Genomic DNA, 19,724 nt, shown 5'->3' with positions numbered 1-19,724 from the left:
TCCAGACAAAACTGTCTTGACTCTATCATGCCTTGATGCCAATAGACCATTACAGCCAGAAGTGTTTCTTTAGAAATCTAGATAATACACAATGGCTCAAATTTCATCTTTGTGGAGCATCCTTTGCAAGTTTAGGCTGGATGCAACAAAAAGGAACTGCTGCCTGAAGAAAGAGCTTAGAACAGCTTCCTCAAATTACCACACATCTAGTGCATGCTTTTGCAGTATCTGCAAAAGATATGACCTGAAGGAGCCACTTTGCTTCCCTTCATTGCATCAGCTTCAAGTAGTACTTGGATTACAATTGTATTTTTTAAGCCCCATTCAATTCCAGTACTGGATGCAGCTCTGTCCTGCTTGGGACTCATTCAGTTTACATTTGATCTGCAGTAAGTGGTCCTGCTCAGCCTTGTGAAATGTGCTGCCACCATCACAGGCAATGCTGTGGCCCTAAACACCGATGAGCAGGTCATGGCAACAGCAGCAGTAATGTGTTTCAGATCCAGTTTTCCTTACTCTTAATAGTTTTGTACTGTTCAGAAGTGTAACATTTTTAAACCAGGTCATACTAGCAGCAGTGACATCTCCACTGAGGGCCGTGCAGTTATGGAAGAGTTTAACTTTCCGGTTTCATTTGTGCTTGCATTAGCAGGCACCTTCTCACAGAGTGTTCAGAACTGGGATCTAATTTCTCTTCTGAACAGTTGCCGTAGCATGGCTCCATCAGCAGCTTTGTAACCCACGTTGCCATGGCAAAGCTTGCGTTTTGTTTGACTAGTCTCTGCCCTCCAAACACCCTCATGCTGAAGGGTGTGGGATGGAGTCAGAGATCTGAACCTCTGTCCTCCAGCTCAGCTTCTGCTCAAGTTGATGTGTGCGTGCCCTCACAGTGGGTGTTAAGACACCTGAGGACCAGAAGGGGAGAAAGGGTCCCAAGACCCTTGTCTGTAGGAGTGGGGGTGCATGCAATATGGTTGGGGATCACTTTCAGAAGGAGCTGTTGAAGATGGGTCAGGACTTGGCATTTGGATATTTCAGCTGGGGACTGCTTCTGAAAATTCAGCCTGCAGCCTAATGTCTACAGGTGGAGGACCCTTCGCAGGCAAAGGTCCTCTTTGGATCTGTGGGGGAAAACATCACACAAACACAGGGAAATGAAATCTAAACCTGTACTTTGTTGGGATATCACTAGTAAAAGCAAAGAGGTCATTGTGTTTTGAGAACAGCTTGTGTCCAGTTAGCTTGGCAGAGGGACTGGAGGGTTCAAGTGACACTAGGCACTGCTGCTTTTTGGGAAGCCTGCAAGACAGAGACAAGCAGGAGTTCTCAGACACAAGTGGCATATCGCATGCTGAAGGAGTGGAGGAGGAACAACTGGCACTGCTGTCAGGTCAGCAGCCTGATTTCCACCCATGGGGGCATTTCTAGATGCCTGTAAGCAGATGTGTAGAGGCATTCATGTAAGTGCGAAAGTAGACATGCTCATGCCTGAATGTGTGCATGTGCACATGTGTAGCAGGAATGACCTTTCCCATTTAAAAATGTCAGAAGAAACTACATCTACTTAAAAAAAAAATAATGGGAGGGTGTGCTGAAAATAGCTGGTAGAATCTGCAACTCCAGTGAACCCAGAGTGTTACCCAGCTATGATTTCTCCTGCTGCAGTTGTAGATGCAAGGAACACAACTCCAGTGCGAGCCAAGCCAAGAGCATTCCTCAATCTTCATGGAAACGTCTTCTTCCATTCAATGGACAAGGTCTTGGGCTGAGCTAGCACCAGCCACTCATTTGTCCACTGCCAGCAACCATTTGGCAAGCCACGATTGCAGTAATTTGTAATCCCTGAGAACCACTCACCACCTCCCCTGGTGCTGAGCAAAGCATGGCCACTGATCCAGCCTACAGCTGAAGCTTGTCTTCAGCACAGTTTATATGCACTTGAGAGGACAAGGCTCCCTGGGAGCCCACACTTAAACCCTCAGACCCTGAGGGGACTCATCTGGCTCTCTTGGGAGGGTCTGTACAGCACCTGGTGTCCCCTGTCCCTCCCAGGGCAGGGATAATCAGCAGGGCAGGATCCCAGAGAAAGGGAGAAGCTGCAGCCTTGCCTGCCCAGTGGGTGCCAAATAGCTGTGGATGGGCGGTTTCACGCTCAGGCTCTGTGGCACAGGTGCACTGTGAGCGTGCCATGGACACTAGAGCCAGGGAAAGCAAGCGGTACCTTCAGATGTGCTCTCCTCTGGGTTGCAGTGGCAGTATCGCCTGGAGAAATGAATCAGCACCCGCTCCCGCTCCTGCGTCTCTCCCATCAGCGGGAACGCTTTCAAGAACGTCCTGCAAAGAGAAAGTGATACTTAAAGATGTCATGGATCTATCTGCTGGGCAGCATCCAATCTAAGGAGGGAGATGGAAAGGGGGTCCTCAGAGCAGCTCAGAAGGCCTTTGTCCTCCCCCCAGCCTGCGCACCCCTGGGTCCCTGCAGGTGCAACGCCAAAGGTGTCTATGGAGCCAGCTCTGAGCTGTGTAGGGAAGCATGCTGTCAGCTGAGGTCTGACCCACCTCTGGCTTGATGGCACCAGGAAGGGTTGTCCGTCCCAAGGGAAGAAGTTGCTCCCACTTGCTCTGATTTTGTAGGGGATGGGATTCCTGGGAAAGCTGCTCTCCACCATGGGGAAGCAGGCTGTGGGCCCTCCTGTCGAAGCCCACTTTTGGTGGCAGTACCTTGTGCCAAACGTGACACCAAAGCAAAGATTAAATGACAACCTGGAGCTCCCCCCAGTCCCTGCTCCTATCACACGGACAGCCTTTATGGTGTCGGGAAGCCCGGAGGGGAAACCCACCGCGCTGCTCCGCTCTGTCCAGCCCAGGCCCTACACGGGAGTGCCAGAGACCAGCTCACCTGAGTGCTTTGTCAAGGGTCAGGCCAGTGAAGTCAAAGAAGCTGAGATACTCCTCTGCTACCAACTTGCTAAATTCGTTACTGTAATTAAAGAGGGAGTAGTCAGCCCTTTCATCAGGGAAGAAGACATTGTCTACAAGAGGAACAGCATACTGCTGCCTCCTGGCCAGCCTAAACTCCCAGCAAGACACTGCAGACGTGATCACAGACCCAGGGGGACTTTCTCCTTGCTTGAAATGCTTCTGGAAGACCTCCAAAGGGCCCTAACAAGCCCACAGCCTGGCACTGTGGCTGCCAGCCCTAGACACCTGAGAATGAGAGATGTGGACCCCCAGTGCCCCCTCTGCTGTGCTGCTGGCCAGGCAGAGGCTCCTCTCAAAGCAGTCAGGAAGAGGAGGCCATAAGGTTGTCCTGTGGTCATCAGGAACCTTCTCTCTTACCTAGTCCTCTCCCATTACTGGACATGTCCCCTCCTCCTACTGCAATATTCCTGCTCTCCACTCCGCATTTGTTCCCATCCCACCCTCTCATCACAGCACTTTGCTCACATGTTAGGTGGATGCCCCATGGAACTAGAGCTCAGCTGAGCTTCTGGCCCTGCTCATCCCTGAATGCTTCTCCAGAAACCATTCACATGCCACGTTTTTGAAGGATGCTTGGAGACATGTTGCCTTTAAAGCCAGAATAGGTGCTGTTAAGTTCCTCTGTCTACACAACTCAGGTAGCAGAAGTGCAAGAATAATCAATGAATGCTGGCAAGAAATGGGAGATGATCTCAAATTGCTCAGTTTTTGCCATAGACAATTCCTTTTCCCTCTCCCCACAAAGTGAAAAGCATGTTGCTAAGCATTGCAGGTCCAGTTTCACCCCGGGACATGTTACAAGCAGAGGTCATTGCTTTTCCTACAGCATTGTTTCACCTTCTGCTGTGAGGTGGATGCTGTAAAGCCTCTGGCATGGATGCTATTCAGAAGCATGACACACAGCAGGATCGGGCAGAGCAGTGTGACAGCTCCAGTGAGAGGTCCAGGCTGAGTTTTGAGAGGCAGGACATAAGTATTGGTGCTGGAGTTTGCGCAGGAGACTCTTTCAAAGCTGTATGAAGCCACAAGACGCCACGCTTATAAAACAATCTTATCATTTGGGATTGCTAGCTCTGGGAAAGAACATGTCCTCATGGTCCTGTGGCCCCCCGGGTTAGTCTGTCTGAAGCAGTGCTGCAACGACTGGTGTGCAGATTCCTGCCAGCTTCCCAGGGAGACTTCTCCACTTGTTCTGGAACTTCACAGCAAGGTGATGTGAGATGCAGAAGATGACCACACGTTTGTGAAAGGAGATGTTGCCACATCTTCACCGCTGTGCCAAAGACTGAGCAGAACCAAGCAAGCCCCAGGCTGCCTCTCAGCTCTAAGTCTGCAGAAGACCTCATGCATTGGCTGTGCCAGTGCTGGGAAATAGCCAGCGCTCTCCCCTCCGCAGGTCAGGTCTCACCTCACAAATGCGATTCTAGTCTCCCAGAACAAAAGGTCTGATTCCTTCTGTTTGGGCACCTACTTACCAGGTCTCCTGGGAACCTGCTTGGGCACTCTGGGCACTGGGCACCCAGCAACAACTGCCATGTACTGCAGCACTGCAGCGATCAACAGGGAAGAACAGTGACTCACTGTTAAGTCCCACTTAACTCAAGCTGAACTTGAAGGACTAGCTTTGCCCAAGGCTCCCTAAAAACTGAAAGACTTGGCATGTCTATAGCCCAGCACAGATCGTGGATGGGCTGAACTGCTCTTGAGATGTCTCCATGGCCTACACTGGGAGCTACACCCTAATTTATATTCCTAACTAGATCTATAGTCAGGCAGGGTGAAGATGGGTGGGAGCTCCCCTTCACCCCACTCTCCCATCAGGGCAGCTAGGGAAGGTAGGCAGGCCTTGCTGCCTGTCCTTCAGCTCACTGGGTCTTGCTGAAGGCCAGGAGTCCATAAGAAATTTGTGACCCCCAGGACAAGTGGTCTGTGCCAGCTGCTGTGGTGCCAACAGTCCACAGCCTGGGTGCCCATCACACCTTCCTGTGTGCCTCACTTGGTTCCCCTCTGCTTGCAAGAGCTCCAGGCAGGGACTGACAGCTCTGCTGAGGGAACCAGACAGTGTTGCAGGACACCTGAAGGCAGGCAGCCTCTGGGAAGCAACAAACTCCTATGTCTAGCCAGGGGCTCATTGACATTGATGGGACCCTTCTCCCTGAGCTCTAGACCCATTTAACATGCTCAAGGCATGCCTGGGACACAGAGCTCCAACACTGGCCAGGGCAAGACCATGGCCTACGTTAAGGTGGGCTTAGGTGCTTGCTCTGGTTTCCTCATTCAAGAATTGGACTTCTCTGTCTCTGTGCCAGTCCCAGCCCCTCCTGCAGGAACGGGTGACAATTCCACCATGCAGCTCAGACACGACAGAGACATCCCCACAAGAACAGCAAGGCATTTCCCATGGGGACATGTCCAACATCCTCTGGCTGGTGGCCCTGCCACACAGCCAGCCTCTACAGACCTCCTCTCACTTTACACCCCAGTTGACACTTCCTCCCTCTGCCTGGTTTGGGTAGGTCCAGGCACCAAGAGTGCTTACTGACCTGTCCAGCTCACAAGCCACCCTGAGGGTAACACAGGAGCCCTGGCCTTTTCTCCCAGTTTCATTCCTGCATGGCCAGACATGGACAGATGTGTGTCGCTTTACAGCCTGAATCACACCATCCTACAGAGCTAAGCCTGTGTTGTCCAGGATCCTTTTTGTGCCGCAGTCACCTGGGTCAAAAAAAGATTGTCCATAAGAAGTTTGGTGAAGTACAATTCACCTAATCTCCAGGGGAGGAATATAGCTGTGTGCCCACGCCATATTGCCCATGGGACTCTGACAGACCCCCAGCTCTCAGTGCACTGCGATGAGGAAACTCTGCTCTGCTGCCTGCGTGGCTTTGTGAGCACAGTGCTCTCTTGGAAAACCTTGCTAGGAAGTGCCTGGCACTACCATCTTCATGGTCTGGCAGCTGAGACGGTTCAACCTCCACCCAGCAAGAGACGTGTGACCGTGGGTCATGGCGGAGCTGAGACAGTGCCACAGACAGATACAGGAACAAGAATCTTCCATGGAGAGTTCAGTTGTCAAAACACGTGCTCTTCAGAGAGACAAAGGTAATTTCTGGACTTGAGGTTAACTTCACAGAATTGTGTCCGCTGGAGAGAAACTATTTGGAGATATCCAACCTAGACGTGAGTCAGCAGCAACCAGCAATGCACCTGCTACAAGAACCACAGCAAAAGAGAAGAACAAGGATGCCGCCAGGTGATACAAAGAACCTCTCTACGTTCAACCAGGGAGTGTGGGGAGTCTCCTTCTCTGGAGATATTCAAAACCCACCTGGACGCGACTCTGTGCAACGTGCTTTGGGTGACCCTGCTTTGGCAGGGGGTTGGACTGGATGATCTCCAGAGGTCCCTTCCAACCCTAACCATTTTGTGAGGTCATTTGTGGGCTCCTTCTGTCCCAGGACTAAGCTGGGAGTCACAGACAATCATTGGTACTGAAAGCTTGGATATTTGCTGAGGGACAGTTTTGTCCTGCTGATCTGGACTGGAGTGAGACATCTCAAGGACATAAAAACCCCCAGCAACACAGGTTATATCTGATCCGTGAGAAGGATGATGGGGATTGGTGTCCTCACACCCACTGGCATCCTAAAATAATGTTACTGCTACACTCATTACTGATACTCTGTCTCTTAGAAATCTCTATAACTGTTCCCACTTTTGAATAAATACTTTTTATCTCCCTTCTGTCTTACCCAGGCAAATCTACCAGCTGAGGTGCTTGGACCTCCAGTGTGTACCTGACTCTCCATCAAACCCTTCATGCCATCTATACAGACTGGGTCAGAAGGCACTGCAGCAAGAAGGTTTTGGGGTGCAGACATTAGAAACCTGGGGACTGGCAGGTAGCCCAGTGCAGATCCAGGTCTGGATCCCAAACCCTTCAGCCTGAATATTGCTTTAGGGGAGGCCTTGCTGGGCCCTTACCAAATCAAAGAAACTCTTGGTTCTGGTGGGCAGCAGCTTGTGGCAGTTAATGCCCAATACACGCAAGCAACTTGTAGGATTCAGATTGCAAGGGCATTGGACTTGGACGAGTTTCAACTGGAAGGATTTCCAACAGCCCCAACTCCATCCAGCAAGCCCTTGTAACAGCAGGCATGTCCCTTCCTGCCTTTGTCCTGTCCTTCCAGCACAACCAGTGCTCCCCCAGACCCTCCCCACCACAGCCATGTTCCTGCTGGCCATGCTCAATGATGCCATCTCAGTCAACACCTTCATAGGGTTGGCTACAACCCAAAGCCCCACTTACTTTTTCCCGAGCTGGCGTGCCACATCGCAGCGCTTGAACCCTTCGAGGTTGTAGAGGCGCTTGGCCAGCCTCTTGGCAGCCTCGTTATCTGCCCTGCAGCCGTTCGCCAAGGTGTCCGTGCTGCCCTGGTCAAGCTGCTCCATGCTGCCCATGTCGGAGTCAGAGTCTGATAGTGCATCTTTCAAGCTGGCATCACTACACAGAAACAAGACACAATTCAAGGAGCAGCAATGTGACTTGATGAGACCCACAGAAAATGCCACATTTTGATTTCTTCTTGTCCTAACCAAAAAATATGAAAAAACACAACACATTTGTGAACTGGACATTGGACAAACCCTCTTTCATTTCAGGTCAAATGGAATAGTACAGTTTAATTTCAAATTTGTAGAAAAAGATTGAAGAGAAGGTGACTTATGCCTGAGAAACGAGGACATATCCATTCAAAGCAAGGAGCCCCACCACCTTTTTAAGCTTCCTCTCTCTCCACTGGTATGGAAAGGGATACCAAGCTCTTTCAGAGCTGTGGACATTCGGGAAATCTTAGGGATAGATGCTATGCTTTTCAGTTCAGATTATTTGCTGAGGATGAGGAACTGCACTTGTACAAATCATGTCAATGGGACTGACAGCAGACCTGCTGTCGCTGGTGGTGTCGCTCCTCTCCCAGCTGCCAGCTGGCGTCATGGCCAGATGTTCCCACAGACAACACGCTGGGCAGCCCCACTGGCACCATGTAGGTGGGGCTGTATCTCTTTATTTTCTTGCCCAAGGCCGGTTATGGCGTTATGGCACCTATTTGCATATTTTTGGGCAGTGTGACTCATTGAAGGCCTGATAGCTAGATGGACATACCGCCTCGCTCCAGCTCTTCCATGGCCTGGCTGCTCATCGCCTGGCTTCCTCATGTAAGGAGTTGCCCTGCAGATGAGCTGCTGTCTACCAGGGATGATGGTTTAGGTCTAAGCTGGTCCAGAGGATGAAGCCTCTGTGAATCTCCTCCCTGCCTGCAGAAAAACTTTTGGGGAGGCCTCTACAGGGGCACCCTATCCTAAGTGAAACCTTGAGGTTTCCCCGCACTTCAGAGCACACTTGGGAGTGTGTCTGACTGCATCCAACCTGCCAAGGGCTTTTGCAGATGTCAGGCAGATAAGACAGTGGTCCATCCAGAGGAGCCCCGGCTTTGCCTGTATAAGAACAGATGGGATTTGTGAGCAGCCAGATGAATGGTGGTGCCCTCCAGAGCAAACGTGAACACAAAGTGCTGAACCTTGGCTTTTCTTGGGCTTGCAGGGCTCCTGCAGGACCCTGCAGCTCACCTGCAGTTTGGGGTCCTAGCTTTGAGAACAGGGAGGACTCAGACAGAGGCCCACTGGGGACTGGCTGGTTTAACGCCATGAGATCTTAGTCCCCAGCTGCAGTCCTAACCTACGGGTAGGAAAGTTTTTCCTTTTGGTGTTTGGCCTCTCTGCCATCACAGCACATGAGAGATAGCACAAGGAGGGGAAAAATGGAACTCCATCTCTAGCATGTCCTCTGAGACTTGCTCCTGGACTGGGACCCCATAAGACAAGCAGCCCTTCGCCCGAGGAATTCCCAGCCTGCCTTACCTGACGGAGTTGATGATCTTGGTGGCATCTTCCTCTGACCCTTCCACATGGAAACCATTTGGGATACTCTTCAAGGAAAACCGGCTCAGCACGTTCTCCGACCTGCTGCTGGTAATTGAGTGCCTGAGAGGGCTCCCAAAATCCCCCTCCACTGGCTTTGCTGCTGCCTGCTCTTGATTATCAGCAGCCATGTGATGAAAGGCTTCTTTCTGCTGGACTGCCAGTTTTTGCTCCAAGAGCTCTGGGCTCTCCTTGACCCTTTGCTGGATCAGCGGGGTGAGTGGGGCCTCAAAACTGACACAGCTGTCTGTCTCGTCTGTGAGAGAGAGGACGTCCAAAGAGTCCAAGCTGCTGTAGTATGTACCCTTCATAAGGTCAGACTCAATGATCTTCTCAAAGGTTGAGCTGAACCCATCCCTGATGTCTTTGAGTTGAAAATGTTCCTTATCATCCTCACTGCAGCTCAGCTTGGCATCTCCAGAAGCAAACCTGGACCAAAAGGGGAAATGTAGAAAATACTGTCAAGGTAATGGCTTCCACAGTTCCACTTGGAGCTAGGAGGCAAGAGAAGAGGCAGAAATGGATGCTGTGGTTATAGGCCCTCGGGACCTTTTCTTTGGTAAAACCTTCCTCGTTCCCTACTTTATTACAAGCTTCTAGAGCTGAAAAAGTTTTATGATGAGCAATCCCAGGGGCCCAGCCAACCCTTAATTTGGTCACGCCCCAGTAAAAAGCCAGACCTCTGAACTGGAGACATTTGCATCTGACACCTGCTACTGGATCCACTGCCAGAATGGATTTAATCTGTATGTTACCTCTCCCTTCAAGTGCTCCAATTATGGCTACTTCAAAAGCGTGAAAATCCTTAAAATTGAGGCCATTTCATCTAACTTTGGACGTCAGCAGCAAATGTCCTTGATCCCTTTTATAGCGGAGAAAAAGCAGAAGCTTTTAGGGAGCAATAAATATGCCGTAACTTAAGCCTTTTTTCTTAGATGAGGCACCCTAGAAGTGCAAGGCACCCTACAAATAGTTTTCTCTCCACTGAGAGGGATGTAAGGGTGATGGACACACACCCAGGCAGGGCAGGCTCCATGCCGCTTTACAGCTAGCCTGTGGGATTCAGGCACAGCATTACAGGCATGACAGGAGGCTGCAAAACACATGAACCTACAAGCCTAGCTTCCAGGGAAGCATGGATGACTCTCAGCGACACCAGCTCTGTCTTTGAATGCAGGGGCATTCATTCCAGTGTAATCTCAATACGAACCCACACTGGGAGAATTCGTCTGAGTCAAATCCAGCAACGCTCGCTGTGCTGGGAGCCCTGTAGAGCTGGGAGGGCTCAGTCCCTCCTGGAATAGGCCAGGCTGCAAGGACCTGCCTAAAATACCCCGGGTTTCTCAGGTGAAGCCTGCCTCCCCACTTCCAGCAGACGCTGCTGTCATTTGCATTGTCAGAACCAGGCATTTCATGCTGTGACACAGGTGAAAGTTAGGGGAACAGTGAGCTGCTTTTCCTCTGCCTGTGACAGAGTTAACTTGCTTCATAGCAGCACAAATGGTGCTGTGGTTTGGATTTGTGCTAAAACAATGCTGATAATGCACCGATGTTTTACCTGTTGCTGAACATGCCTGCACAGCGTCAAGGCTTTCTTTATTTTTCACTCCCCAGCAAGTTGCCTGGGGGTAGGCAAGAGACTGGGAGGGGGACATTTGGGACAGCTGACCTGAATTGACCAGAGGGATATTCCATGCCATACAATGTCATTCTCAGGAAAAAAATTTAAAAAAAAAAAAAAAAAAAGTGGATTTGGTATTTCAAAGTAGCTATTGCTCAGAGACTGTCTGGGCATCGGTCTGCTGCTGGGAGGTGGTGAGTGATTGCTTTTGGATCATTTGGTGTGGCCTTTTTTTCTCTTTCCTTCACGTGTTAAGCTGCTTTTATCTTGACCCACAAGTCTTCTCACTTTTGCTCTTCTGATTCTCTCCCCCACCCCATAGGGGAGGGTGGTGAGCAAAGTCAAGGATAGGTGCTTAGTTGCTGGTTGGAGTCAACCCACTGCACCTCCTCACCATGGCTGTCTCAGTTTGGAAACCCTGTGTCAGTATCATGGCTGTGCCTCGTGCCTCTCCTAATGAGCATGGCCTCACTTTGCAGCAGACTGTGTTTCCCTGAGATTAATTCTGGAGGTGGATCAGGTATGAGCAAGTTTCTTGTGCCAGCTAAGGAGATGCTGTACCTGTGCATTCCCAAATCCAGCTACTGCCAGTAACGTTTCCTACTGGGTGCCAGTGACAGCCCACTCCCAGCCTTGCAGAACATTACCTGGCACAGAAGAGAGTGGAAATGGACCTTGGGAGGTAGTGGCTCTAGCACAGAGGCAGCAAAGCACTTGTGAGCCAGACATGGCAGAGCCACGGAAGTGTCTCCTAAGAGTCCAGACACTTCTCAATGCACTTTACAAAACAGCTCAGTCTTTTTAGGTAGGGAAACTGAGGCACACGCTGCACTCCATGGAATTGCTCATAGCAAAAGTAAAGAGAAGTAAAGAGATATAGTCTTGTATCCCGTCTCCACCAGCAGACAGCAGAGAAGAGGGAAAGCAAAGCGACCACCCCCTGACAGCCCCACTGCCAGCCACGTTTCCAGCTCCCAGATATCTGCAGCTTACAGATGCCCTGATCCAGAGACATTCAGCCCACTTTTTTCCAACAGGCACAGGCTCCTTGGTTTCACAGTGGAGACAGACCCCTGCATCACTGCTGTGCCTGGGCAGAGGCTCAGTGGAGCCCTGAAGCCAGGTCTACTCATACCATTACAGGGTCTGGGGTGCATGCTTCCTTCTCGCAAGGCAGGAGGGATTTGCCTGTATTTCCACTGCACAGCTAAGGAAGTAGCAAGGAGGGAAGGCTGCCTCTTGAGCAGGGAGCAGGTTAACGAGGCCCTGAGTTTAATGGCCCAGATATACAGATGTACTGATCCATTCCTGGAAGCCCTAGACCTTCAAAATGCTTCAGGTGGGGTGGAAGATGGCTGGCCATTTCAGGACACAGTGGCTCTAAGGGCTAGAGAATGTACACCTTGCCACCGATGATAACAGACCCATCTGGGAACCCTCATCATCGTTTTTGTGGAGCAGCCAGTGCTCATGGGCAGCACAGGATACACCGTGCCTGAGCAGTGATGCTCACATGGACCAGTTGTCCTCCAACATCCTCATCAGCATTGGCAGCAACAGCTCAGTATTTACATAAGCACTAATTCCAGGCAGTAAAATGGGACCAACCATCCCTTCACACAGGGAAGTCCTCAAGGTTATAACCCTTGTTTGCTACAGCTAGTGTGTTTAAAGACCCAAGCCTGCAGGACAGGAAGTTCTCTGCCAACAGGGTTCTCCTCACTCCAAGAATCCACAACAACCAAAGATAGTCATAGCGTGAGAGCGGATATAATGGACAATGAACAGAAAAGCAGTGTAAGGAGGGAAGACTGCTATGACAGAGGTGCACATAGCCCTGTTGTGGCAGTGAGGAGCAGGCACAAGTCAACTACCAGGCTTCTTGTCCACCATCTTGGAAAGAAAAGTGCACTTGGGGAAGGATTTGAACAAAGGTAGATTTTCCTGCTTCTAACATGCCAGGGCATGAGCCACTGAAGAGAAGAGAACAAATCAGTGCTCTCAGGTTTCATATTTCTCGGTGTCCCAAGAGTCTGAGGAACACAAGTGGGTCAGGGTCCCATGAAGTGGCTATGCCACGCTATTTTCCCTTCTTCATGATGTTGGATGCCAAGCGAGCAGGCTGGTGAGCTGGAGCAGGAACTGAGTATCCCAGCGCAGCAGGGAGCAGGGCAGACCTACCTGAAGGACTGTGCGAGGAAGAAGACAGCCATGTGTGGCTTACGCTATGTTCATGAGACCTGACAGGCTGTGACAAACAAGTTTTTGCACCCTTTGAAAGTTCCCTCTGATGTCTGAGCTGTCAGAGATGCTGTTTTCAAACCTAGCTCTGCAACCACATAGGTAAATGCTTACATAAATCTGTAGACCCACATAACCTCTTGATTCCAGGAGCTTAGGGCTTAAGAAAACTCTCACCCAGTTCATCAGAGCTGGCTGTGCAGCAAATCAGATATAAGCAGAAATGAGGCAGACAGCAGCAGCTCCACAGACTATCTGCTGCAGCCCAAAGGCCCCTCATCCCCAGGAATGCTGATCTTTCTTTACAAATCCATCCATCCTTGCAGGATGAACTGCAGTGCTTGGCCATGACTTTGTGTACAGAAAAGATCCCCTCCTTCCACAAAGCAAGAGGAGCTTTAAAAACTTCATCCCCTTGTGACAGGAAGGACTTTACAGCCTTAATTGCACCCAGCAGTGGGAATTACGGACCTGTCTTGGCAGCTTGTTCCATTGCCAAACTTCTTGCAAAAGCCCCCATCCCCAGTGAACTTCCACGTCCCCTCCCCTATAGAGGGTTGTGTCCTCCCCACACCAAGAAAAAACCCTGGGCCGTTGTGGTTTCCCCAGGTCCTCCAAGAGACCCATCACACTGCCCCTTGGCCTGCATCACTTCACTGCCATCACCAGCATGTCTTTGTGCAGGAGCACCCATGCAGGAGGGCATGCCCTGGCCCATCCCTGTAAGATCTGGTGCACAGGATATGTTTCCAGGGGTGCGGTGCACTGCAGCGGTGCCCGTAGGTATTCTCCTGGCTGTTCCTGGGTATAAAGCCCATGAAGAGACATCACGCCCTGCACCTCCTGGATATTACTTAGCAGGTCCCACATTGCCATAATCCCAAGCCAGACAGCTCCCGCTCTCTCACCACACTGAACAGAGTAATTTCCATTAGCTGTTCACACCATACAGCTTGTATTTTCTAGCCCTTTATTTATCCCTTGAGCCCAAACTCATACAGCAGCCAACAGAGTGAGAAAGTCTGAGTCCCTACAAATGCTCCAGCAAAGGTTGCGTGGGACAGACCACAGAGACCAGGGCAGGAGCCATGGTCCTGGATGGGTCAGTGAGCACCAACAAGTCAGGCACATCACATCTCTCCTTGCGTGGTCCCGGAGAAGATGAAGGACAAAAAGACTTTCTGCAGCTTACACCAGCCCAGGAGCACCGTCTGCATCTAATTCAAGCAAAGCCAGGCTAAGGTGGGAGACAGTGAAAGACCTCGCTCTTATGAATGAACCTGACATAGTCTCCCCGCAGAGAAGTGTTGTGCACTCATTACACAGTGGAGAAGGCAATTGCTTTACTTAAATAAGGAACCGTATATTTATTTGCATTGTAATCACAAGGTTTTGTAAGCATATTGAAGTAAGACTGTATCTAATTGCCTGTGCTGCTTTCCCCAGTCATGTCTGAAATGCTGTTTTATTGCTTATAGCAAGGCTTGCAGAGCAGCACACTTGGTTATCATTGCAGCTGAACCGTACCGGGTTTTTATGCACTGAGTTGTTTACATTTCACTTCTCACTGGTTAATTACTTGTAATAAAGTAGAACCTAGTTTGCTGTGTTGGTCGAGTGGAGCAGCCTGTCAGAGAAGGACACAACGGAAATCAGGACTTTCTTGCCTGTGCACTGCAGGCTTTCGGCAAAGTTCTTCTGAGACTTTATTTAATGGAATTTGAATTGCTCAATGGCTATATTGAGACCCCCCCTGCAGTGCTGCATCCAGCTCTGGGGCCCCCAAACTAAGAAGGACATGGAGCTGTTGCAGCGAGTCCAGAGGAGGCTATGAAGATGTTCTGAGGGCTGGAGCACACCTGCTATGGAGACAGGCTGAGAGAGTTGGGGCTATTCAGCCTGGAGAAGAGAAGGCTCTGGGAAGACCTTTTAGCACCTTCCTATACCTGAAGGGGCTACAGGAAAGCTGGAGAGGGACTTTTTACAAGGACAGGTAGTGATAGGACGAGGGGGATGAGTTTAAACTGAAAAAGGGGAGACTGAGATTAGATATTAGGAAGAAATTCTTTGCTGTGAGGGTGGTGAGACCCTGGCCCAGGTTGCCCAGAGAAGCTGTGGCTGCCCCCTCCCTGGCAGTGTTCAAGGCCAGGTTGGATGGGGCTTGGAGCAGCCTGGTCTGGTGGAAGGTGTCCCTGCCTGTGGCAGGAGGGTTGGAACTAGATGATCTTTAAGGTCTCTTCCAACCCAAACCAAATTATGATTTTATGATTCTGTGATATATGTTGCTATGGGAGGAAATGTGTGGGCAAAGGCAGCAGTCCCAAACCTGCAGGTACTAAGTGCGTCTACAAGCCAAAGGTGGGGATTTCTCTATTAATAAATTTGACATTTTTGCATGATGTCATGGGGCTGAAAGCAGAGAATATCATTCACCCATGAAGCTCTCAGCTTGTCTGCAGAGCTGCGACCTCCCTGAGATCAGCAGGGCCAGTGTTGGGGGCTTATGGGAAGGTGAAAGACCTCTAGGCAACATAGTCACAACGATCGAAAAATGGGGCTTTGACAAATGGTTTATTGGCATGCCAATGGATGTCATGGGATAAACTAGAACGGGATTAAAAGGGATTCAGTTAATGCAAACTGCAGGACGAGCACTAAAGCTTTGGCTTTATTTCCTTGGCTTTTTAAACAACCATTTCCTACATAGACACACTAATCTACCTACAGCAGTGTAATCATGGTTTCTTTCTCCAGATCTACCATGGGCTGATGACTTTGGATGACTTTTTCCCCTTTAATTCTCCATTGGTTCAGCAGGAAGAGCAAGACTCAACCCCTTCTTGTAAAGTACCTTAAGATCCAGGGACAAAATGCATCATATGAGCACCAACATGCGGATGATGACAAGTGATTTGTTCCCCAGGAATGAATAGTTGACTGCTCATCAGTAAAACAGTAGGCCAGAGACAGAGAAACCCCAGGTTCTCCTGTATCCAGAATGTGTCATAACAGAACCAGCACCACACCAAAGGGGAGTAAAGAAAGAACTGAGGAAACTCAGAGATGATGCAGGATGACAGTGACTTCTCAGTGCTTCGGTCCATCTGTCAGCATTTTACTTCTGACCCACATTGATTTAGGAGAGCCACACAGTCAGCTCTGTTCAGGAAAGACCAGGTCCATGCTGTGTTTGGCCCAGCCATATATTTCTGCCATTTAGCTTGAAGATAGGTGGTCAAAGTACTAAGGAGCTCAAACACAGCGAGCTAACCTGGTCCCAGGGCAATAAGTGGTTTCCCAGATTTCAGCTGTGTCCCTGAAGTTTTCCAGCTGCCCTTCTGCCTTTGAATATAGCGTGACTTGTCCCTTGTGCATTCAGCTTCCCAAAAGACTTATTTGCTATCCAAGTGAATATGTTTAGAGCATAAGATCATGGGCTGTGCATGCAGAGCCCAGTCAGGTTGCATCATCTCCAAATCGTCAGCCTGCCACTTCTCCCAGTTCACGCCCTAGTACCTTAAAATAATTGCACTTCCAGAGACTGTAGCAGTATTTGCTGACCACCCTTAGCTTCATCTTGAACTCCCAGTCTCTGCCAGGGAGCCACATACCAAGCAAATATGATTCCCTTGCAACCTGAGAGACTTGCAGACATCTGAGACTTGACTGCATAGCTTACAGGGCTCATGGGACCTGCCTGGGGGTGGGTTTCCCTAGCTCTCTGGACATCAGCAGCCTGCACTGGACACTCTTCCTCTTCAATACCTTCAGCTGTGCTTGTTGAAACAGTGCTGCTCCTTCTTGCTGGGGGCTTTGGGTATATTAAAGCACCAGCTTTTTATAGGGGAGCCTGTTTAACACTAGAGACGCAATGAACTAGGGATGCCCGTCATCAGCCCACAGGCTGTGTGGCTTCCCAGCTCTGCTGACACTCCTGCCTACACTCCAGACAGCGCTCTGAACAAACAACTCAGCCTGAAGCCTGCACTGGACTAAAACTAGGAGGTGATTCACAGGTCCCTCTTGGCCACCCTGTCCCTCTCACACCTCCGTTTAAGAAGGCCATGCTCCTCTGTGACAACTTCTGCTGCTCTTCTCCAGCCCCCTCCTGCTTGCAGCATCTCTCCCATGCCAGGGTAGGTACGTAGGCAGGGCCATAAGATTCACAGCAGCCATAAACCCCAGCTGGCTACAATACAGATCCCTAGGTGATTTCTGGTGGCAAAGGCAAGCATCCATACTCCTCCCACAGGGATGGCATGGGAAGCACCCCACCTCATCCAAGTGACCAGTCATTTCCCTTCAGCCCCTGACCTGAAGCATCCCAGGGAGTCTAGGCACTTGCAGAGGCACAAAATCAAATGTGAACACTGCACTGGTGTGAGTCTCCCCCAGCCTGGAGAGCTCTCCCATGAGAACAGGCTGCCAGCACAGCGGACACAGAGACCAGGGGGCATTGTGCACGTGCTAGTTTGTCTCAGGCACTTGAGAACAGGATGACGCTCGTGTCTCATCCCTCGCTGCTATGCCTGTGCCACTCAGGCACTGGTAACACCTGCCACAGGTGCAGCAGGGAGCAAAGCTCAGTGCCTTGCCCTCTCTTACTAACGGCGCGCTGCTTTGGATGCAATGCTGTAAGCTGCTAGCCCAGGGACTGCCAGAGCAAGCCGTGATGCCAGGGACTTCCAGGGCATACCACGCTCATGGACAAGCCCCACTCCTCATCATCCCCCGGCTGTTGTGCTTGTCCTGAGTTATCTTGGGTAACTCTGCCACAAGTGCCGCAGCTGAATCTCCAGCTCGCAAGCGGGACACCCCCAAAGCGAGCACAACCAGCACCCAGCACTCTTGAGATCCCTAAAGCTTCTCCTTCGCTTTAGAGACTCTGTGGGCAGACACTGTCTCTAATCACAGCTTTTCTGCATTTGTAACAGGCAAAAGCAGCGTGAGAAGCCCAGAAAGTAAAAGAGTGAAAAGCCACAGTCAGCCATGGGAGCAGCTGCAGCTTTTTAAACTGATGAGTTACACAAGGAGCAGAGTAACTTGAACCAAGGAGGCTTGAGAAACAACGCATGCAAACTGGCACTGAGCCGATGTTACAAGGGCTTCACACTCACCCGAGCTGCTCTTCTGGCTCGTCGGCACTTAGAGCTTCTGAGGAGCCCAGGACGCCGTGACACCGCTCCTTGCTGAGGGCCTTGCTAGGTATGTCCAGGGTGGGGGAGCCCCTCTCCCCCAAATCCGTGCTGCTTTGACTCGGCACACCGCCGTCCTGCTGCTGCAGCAGCGTCTGCTCCAGCCCCACGGCCAGACCTGTGTCCATGCCGTTGGCCAGCGCTGGCCCGTCCTCGTGGCCGCTCTCGCTGGCGGCGTCTGCCCCTGGTCCCTGCTCACCCTGCCTCTCGCCCAGCTCCGCCGCCGCTTCCAGATGTTGGTCCCGCTGGCCCCCTTGCTCCCCCTCCGCTCCTCGGGAGGGCTGAGCATCGTCCCGGGGGCTGGCTCTCCCGCTGGCAGGCTCCCGAGCCTGGCTGAACTGCTCGTCCCCATCGCTGCGGGCCAGTGCGGCCGGCTGCGAGCCCGAGGAATGCAGCTCTTGGCGGTCTGCGGCGCAGCATGGAAAGGGGCTGTTCTCGCTCATATTCCGCTTGTTCTCCCAGCACTTACGGGCTCCCTCCCCGCGCTCGGCTCAGGCTCCGAACTACCTACAATGGAAAAGAAACCATGTCACAAGCACCCACGAGGGCTGTCAGAAAGGCGCGGACTTGTTGACAGCAGCTTGGAAGGGCAGCAGTTTAAAGCAGAGCACAGGAAAACGCCCCCCCATCCCTCTCGACCCCTCAACATAAAAGCAAGGAAGGACCATGCTGGGGTTTGTTGCTTTTGCAAAGACTAATGCTTGTTACCTAGCACAGTGAGATCTGGAGAGGAAAATCTGCTGCCGTGGTCCTGAGCCATTAGGGGCTCAAGCACTCATCTTCTCCTGCTCCTCTCATAACCCCCAGACAGCCCCAGCCTGATGCACAGGGAACCCACACCATGCAGGCTCTTGGTGCCCCGGCTGTGGCAGGCAGCTGCCCGGGGCTGGGGACAGGAACGTGGCATGGCTGCTTTTCCCAGGCTGGCTACCAGGGAGCTATTCCCAAGTACTCCGTGCCTGCCAGAAATAGGAGAAATAGGGGAGATAGGAGATAGGTGTGAATTTTTTTAAACACTTCTAAGCAGTTGTGATGTGCCAACCTGTGTGACTCTTCCTGCTGACTTCGCATTTCTGCAGAGCTTCTTGCCTGCCAGAGCAACACTTTTCTTTTCCCGACACACAAGTACTGCTGAAGGGTGTCATAAGTTGCCAGCTATGACTCTGGCTAAAGTGAACTTATTGAATATATCCTGAGATGCTCTCTCTGCAGGGCAAGGGAAGGACGCTGTGTTGCACCAAATAAGACAAGTGGCTTTTTGATAAAAAGGCAGTTTTTAGTGAACGTGCCTATCGATGTGAAGTCTGCCAGTCTTGCAAGCACCATCCTGAGCCCTGGGCTGTAGTCCCACAGTGCTGTGCAAGCTTTTCTCCACTGTAACCCCTGCAGTTGCAGTCAAGTGACCATGGTGCCACCAGAAGTGCTCTCTACTGGAAGCAGGAGTTTCTGTATGAGGCTAAGGCTGAGGCATGATAACAGTGGATCTTGTTTTAAAACAGTATTTGTCTTCACCTGCACAGGAAGCACGGCTAATCAATTGCAGCAGGCAGATGGGAGCCCTGGGTTCTCCCCCTAATTCTGTTCCTACCTCATGTCTTGAGCAGATCATTTAAACTACCTGCTTCAGCTTCCCTTTCTGTAAACCAGGGATTATACATCACCTCTGAGAAGCCCTGAGGGTGCCCAGATGTCAGCAATGGGCTCTG

The 19,724-nt window shown here is 51.0% G+C and overlaps 1 protein-coding gene across 6 annotated transcripts in view; it reads right to left on the bottom strand.

Moving 5' to 3' along the window:
- Positions 1–18,864, bottom strand: part of PSD2 (pleckstrin and Sec7 domain containing 2) — a 48,315-nt gene extending 29,451 nt beyond the window's left edge. For 5 of the 6 annotated variants that reach the window (XM_068417206.1, XM_068417204.1, XM_068417207.1 and 2 more), the window contains exons 1-6: positions 18,727–18,864; positions 17,941–18,525; positions 8,902–9,390; positions 7,292–7,486; positions 2,900–2,980; positions 2,222–2,334 (exon numbers count right to left, since the gene is read on the bottom strand). In XM_068417206.1, coding sequence (XP_068273307.1) covers positions 2,222–2,334; positions 2,900–2,980; positions 7,292–7,486; positions 8,902–9,390; positions 17,941–18,461 — 1,399 coding nt within the window. In that variant the 5' untranslated portion in view covers positions 18,462–18,525; positions 18,727–18,864. The remainder of the gene's footprint in view (positions 1–2,221; positions 2,335–2,899; positions 2,981–7,291; positions 7,487–8,901; positions 9,391–17,940; positions 18,526–18,726) is intronic. The other variant, XM_068417205.1, reaches the window with a different exon arrangement.
- Positions 18,865–19,724: the final 860 nt, after the last annotated feature.

Source organism: Nyctibius grandis, chromosome 22 (assembly GCF_013368605.1).
Source record: "Nyctibius grandis isolate bNycGra1 chromosome 22, bNycGra1.pri, whole genome shotgun sequence".
In the NCBI taxonomy this organism is placed as follows: Eukaryota; Metazoa; Chordata; class Aves; order Nyctibiiformes; family Nyctibiidae; genus Nyctibius; species Nyctibius grandis.
This window is presented reverse-complemented; position numbering and strand designations above follow the sequence as displayed.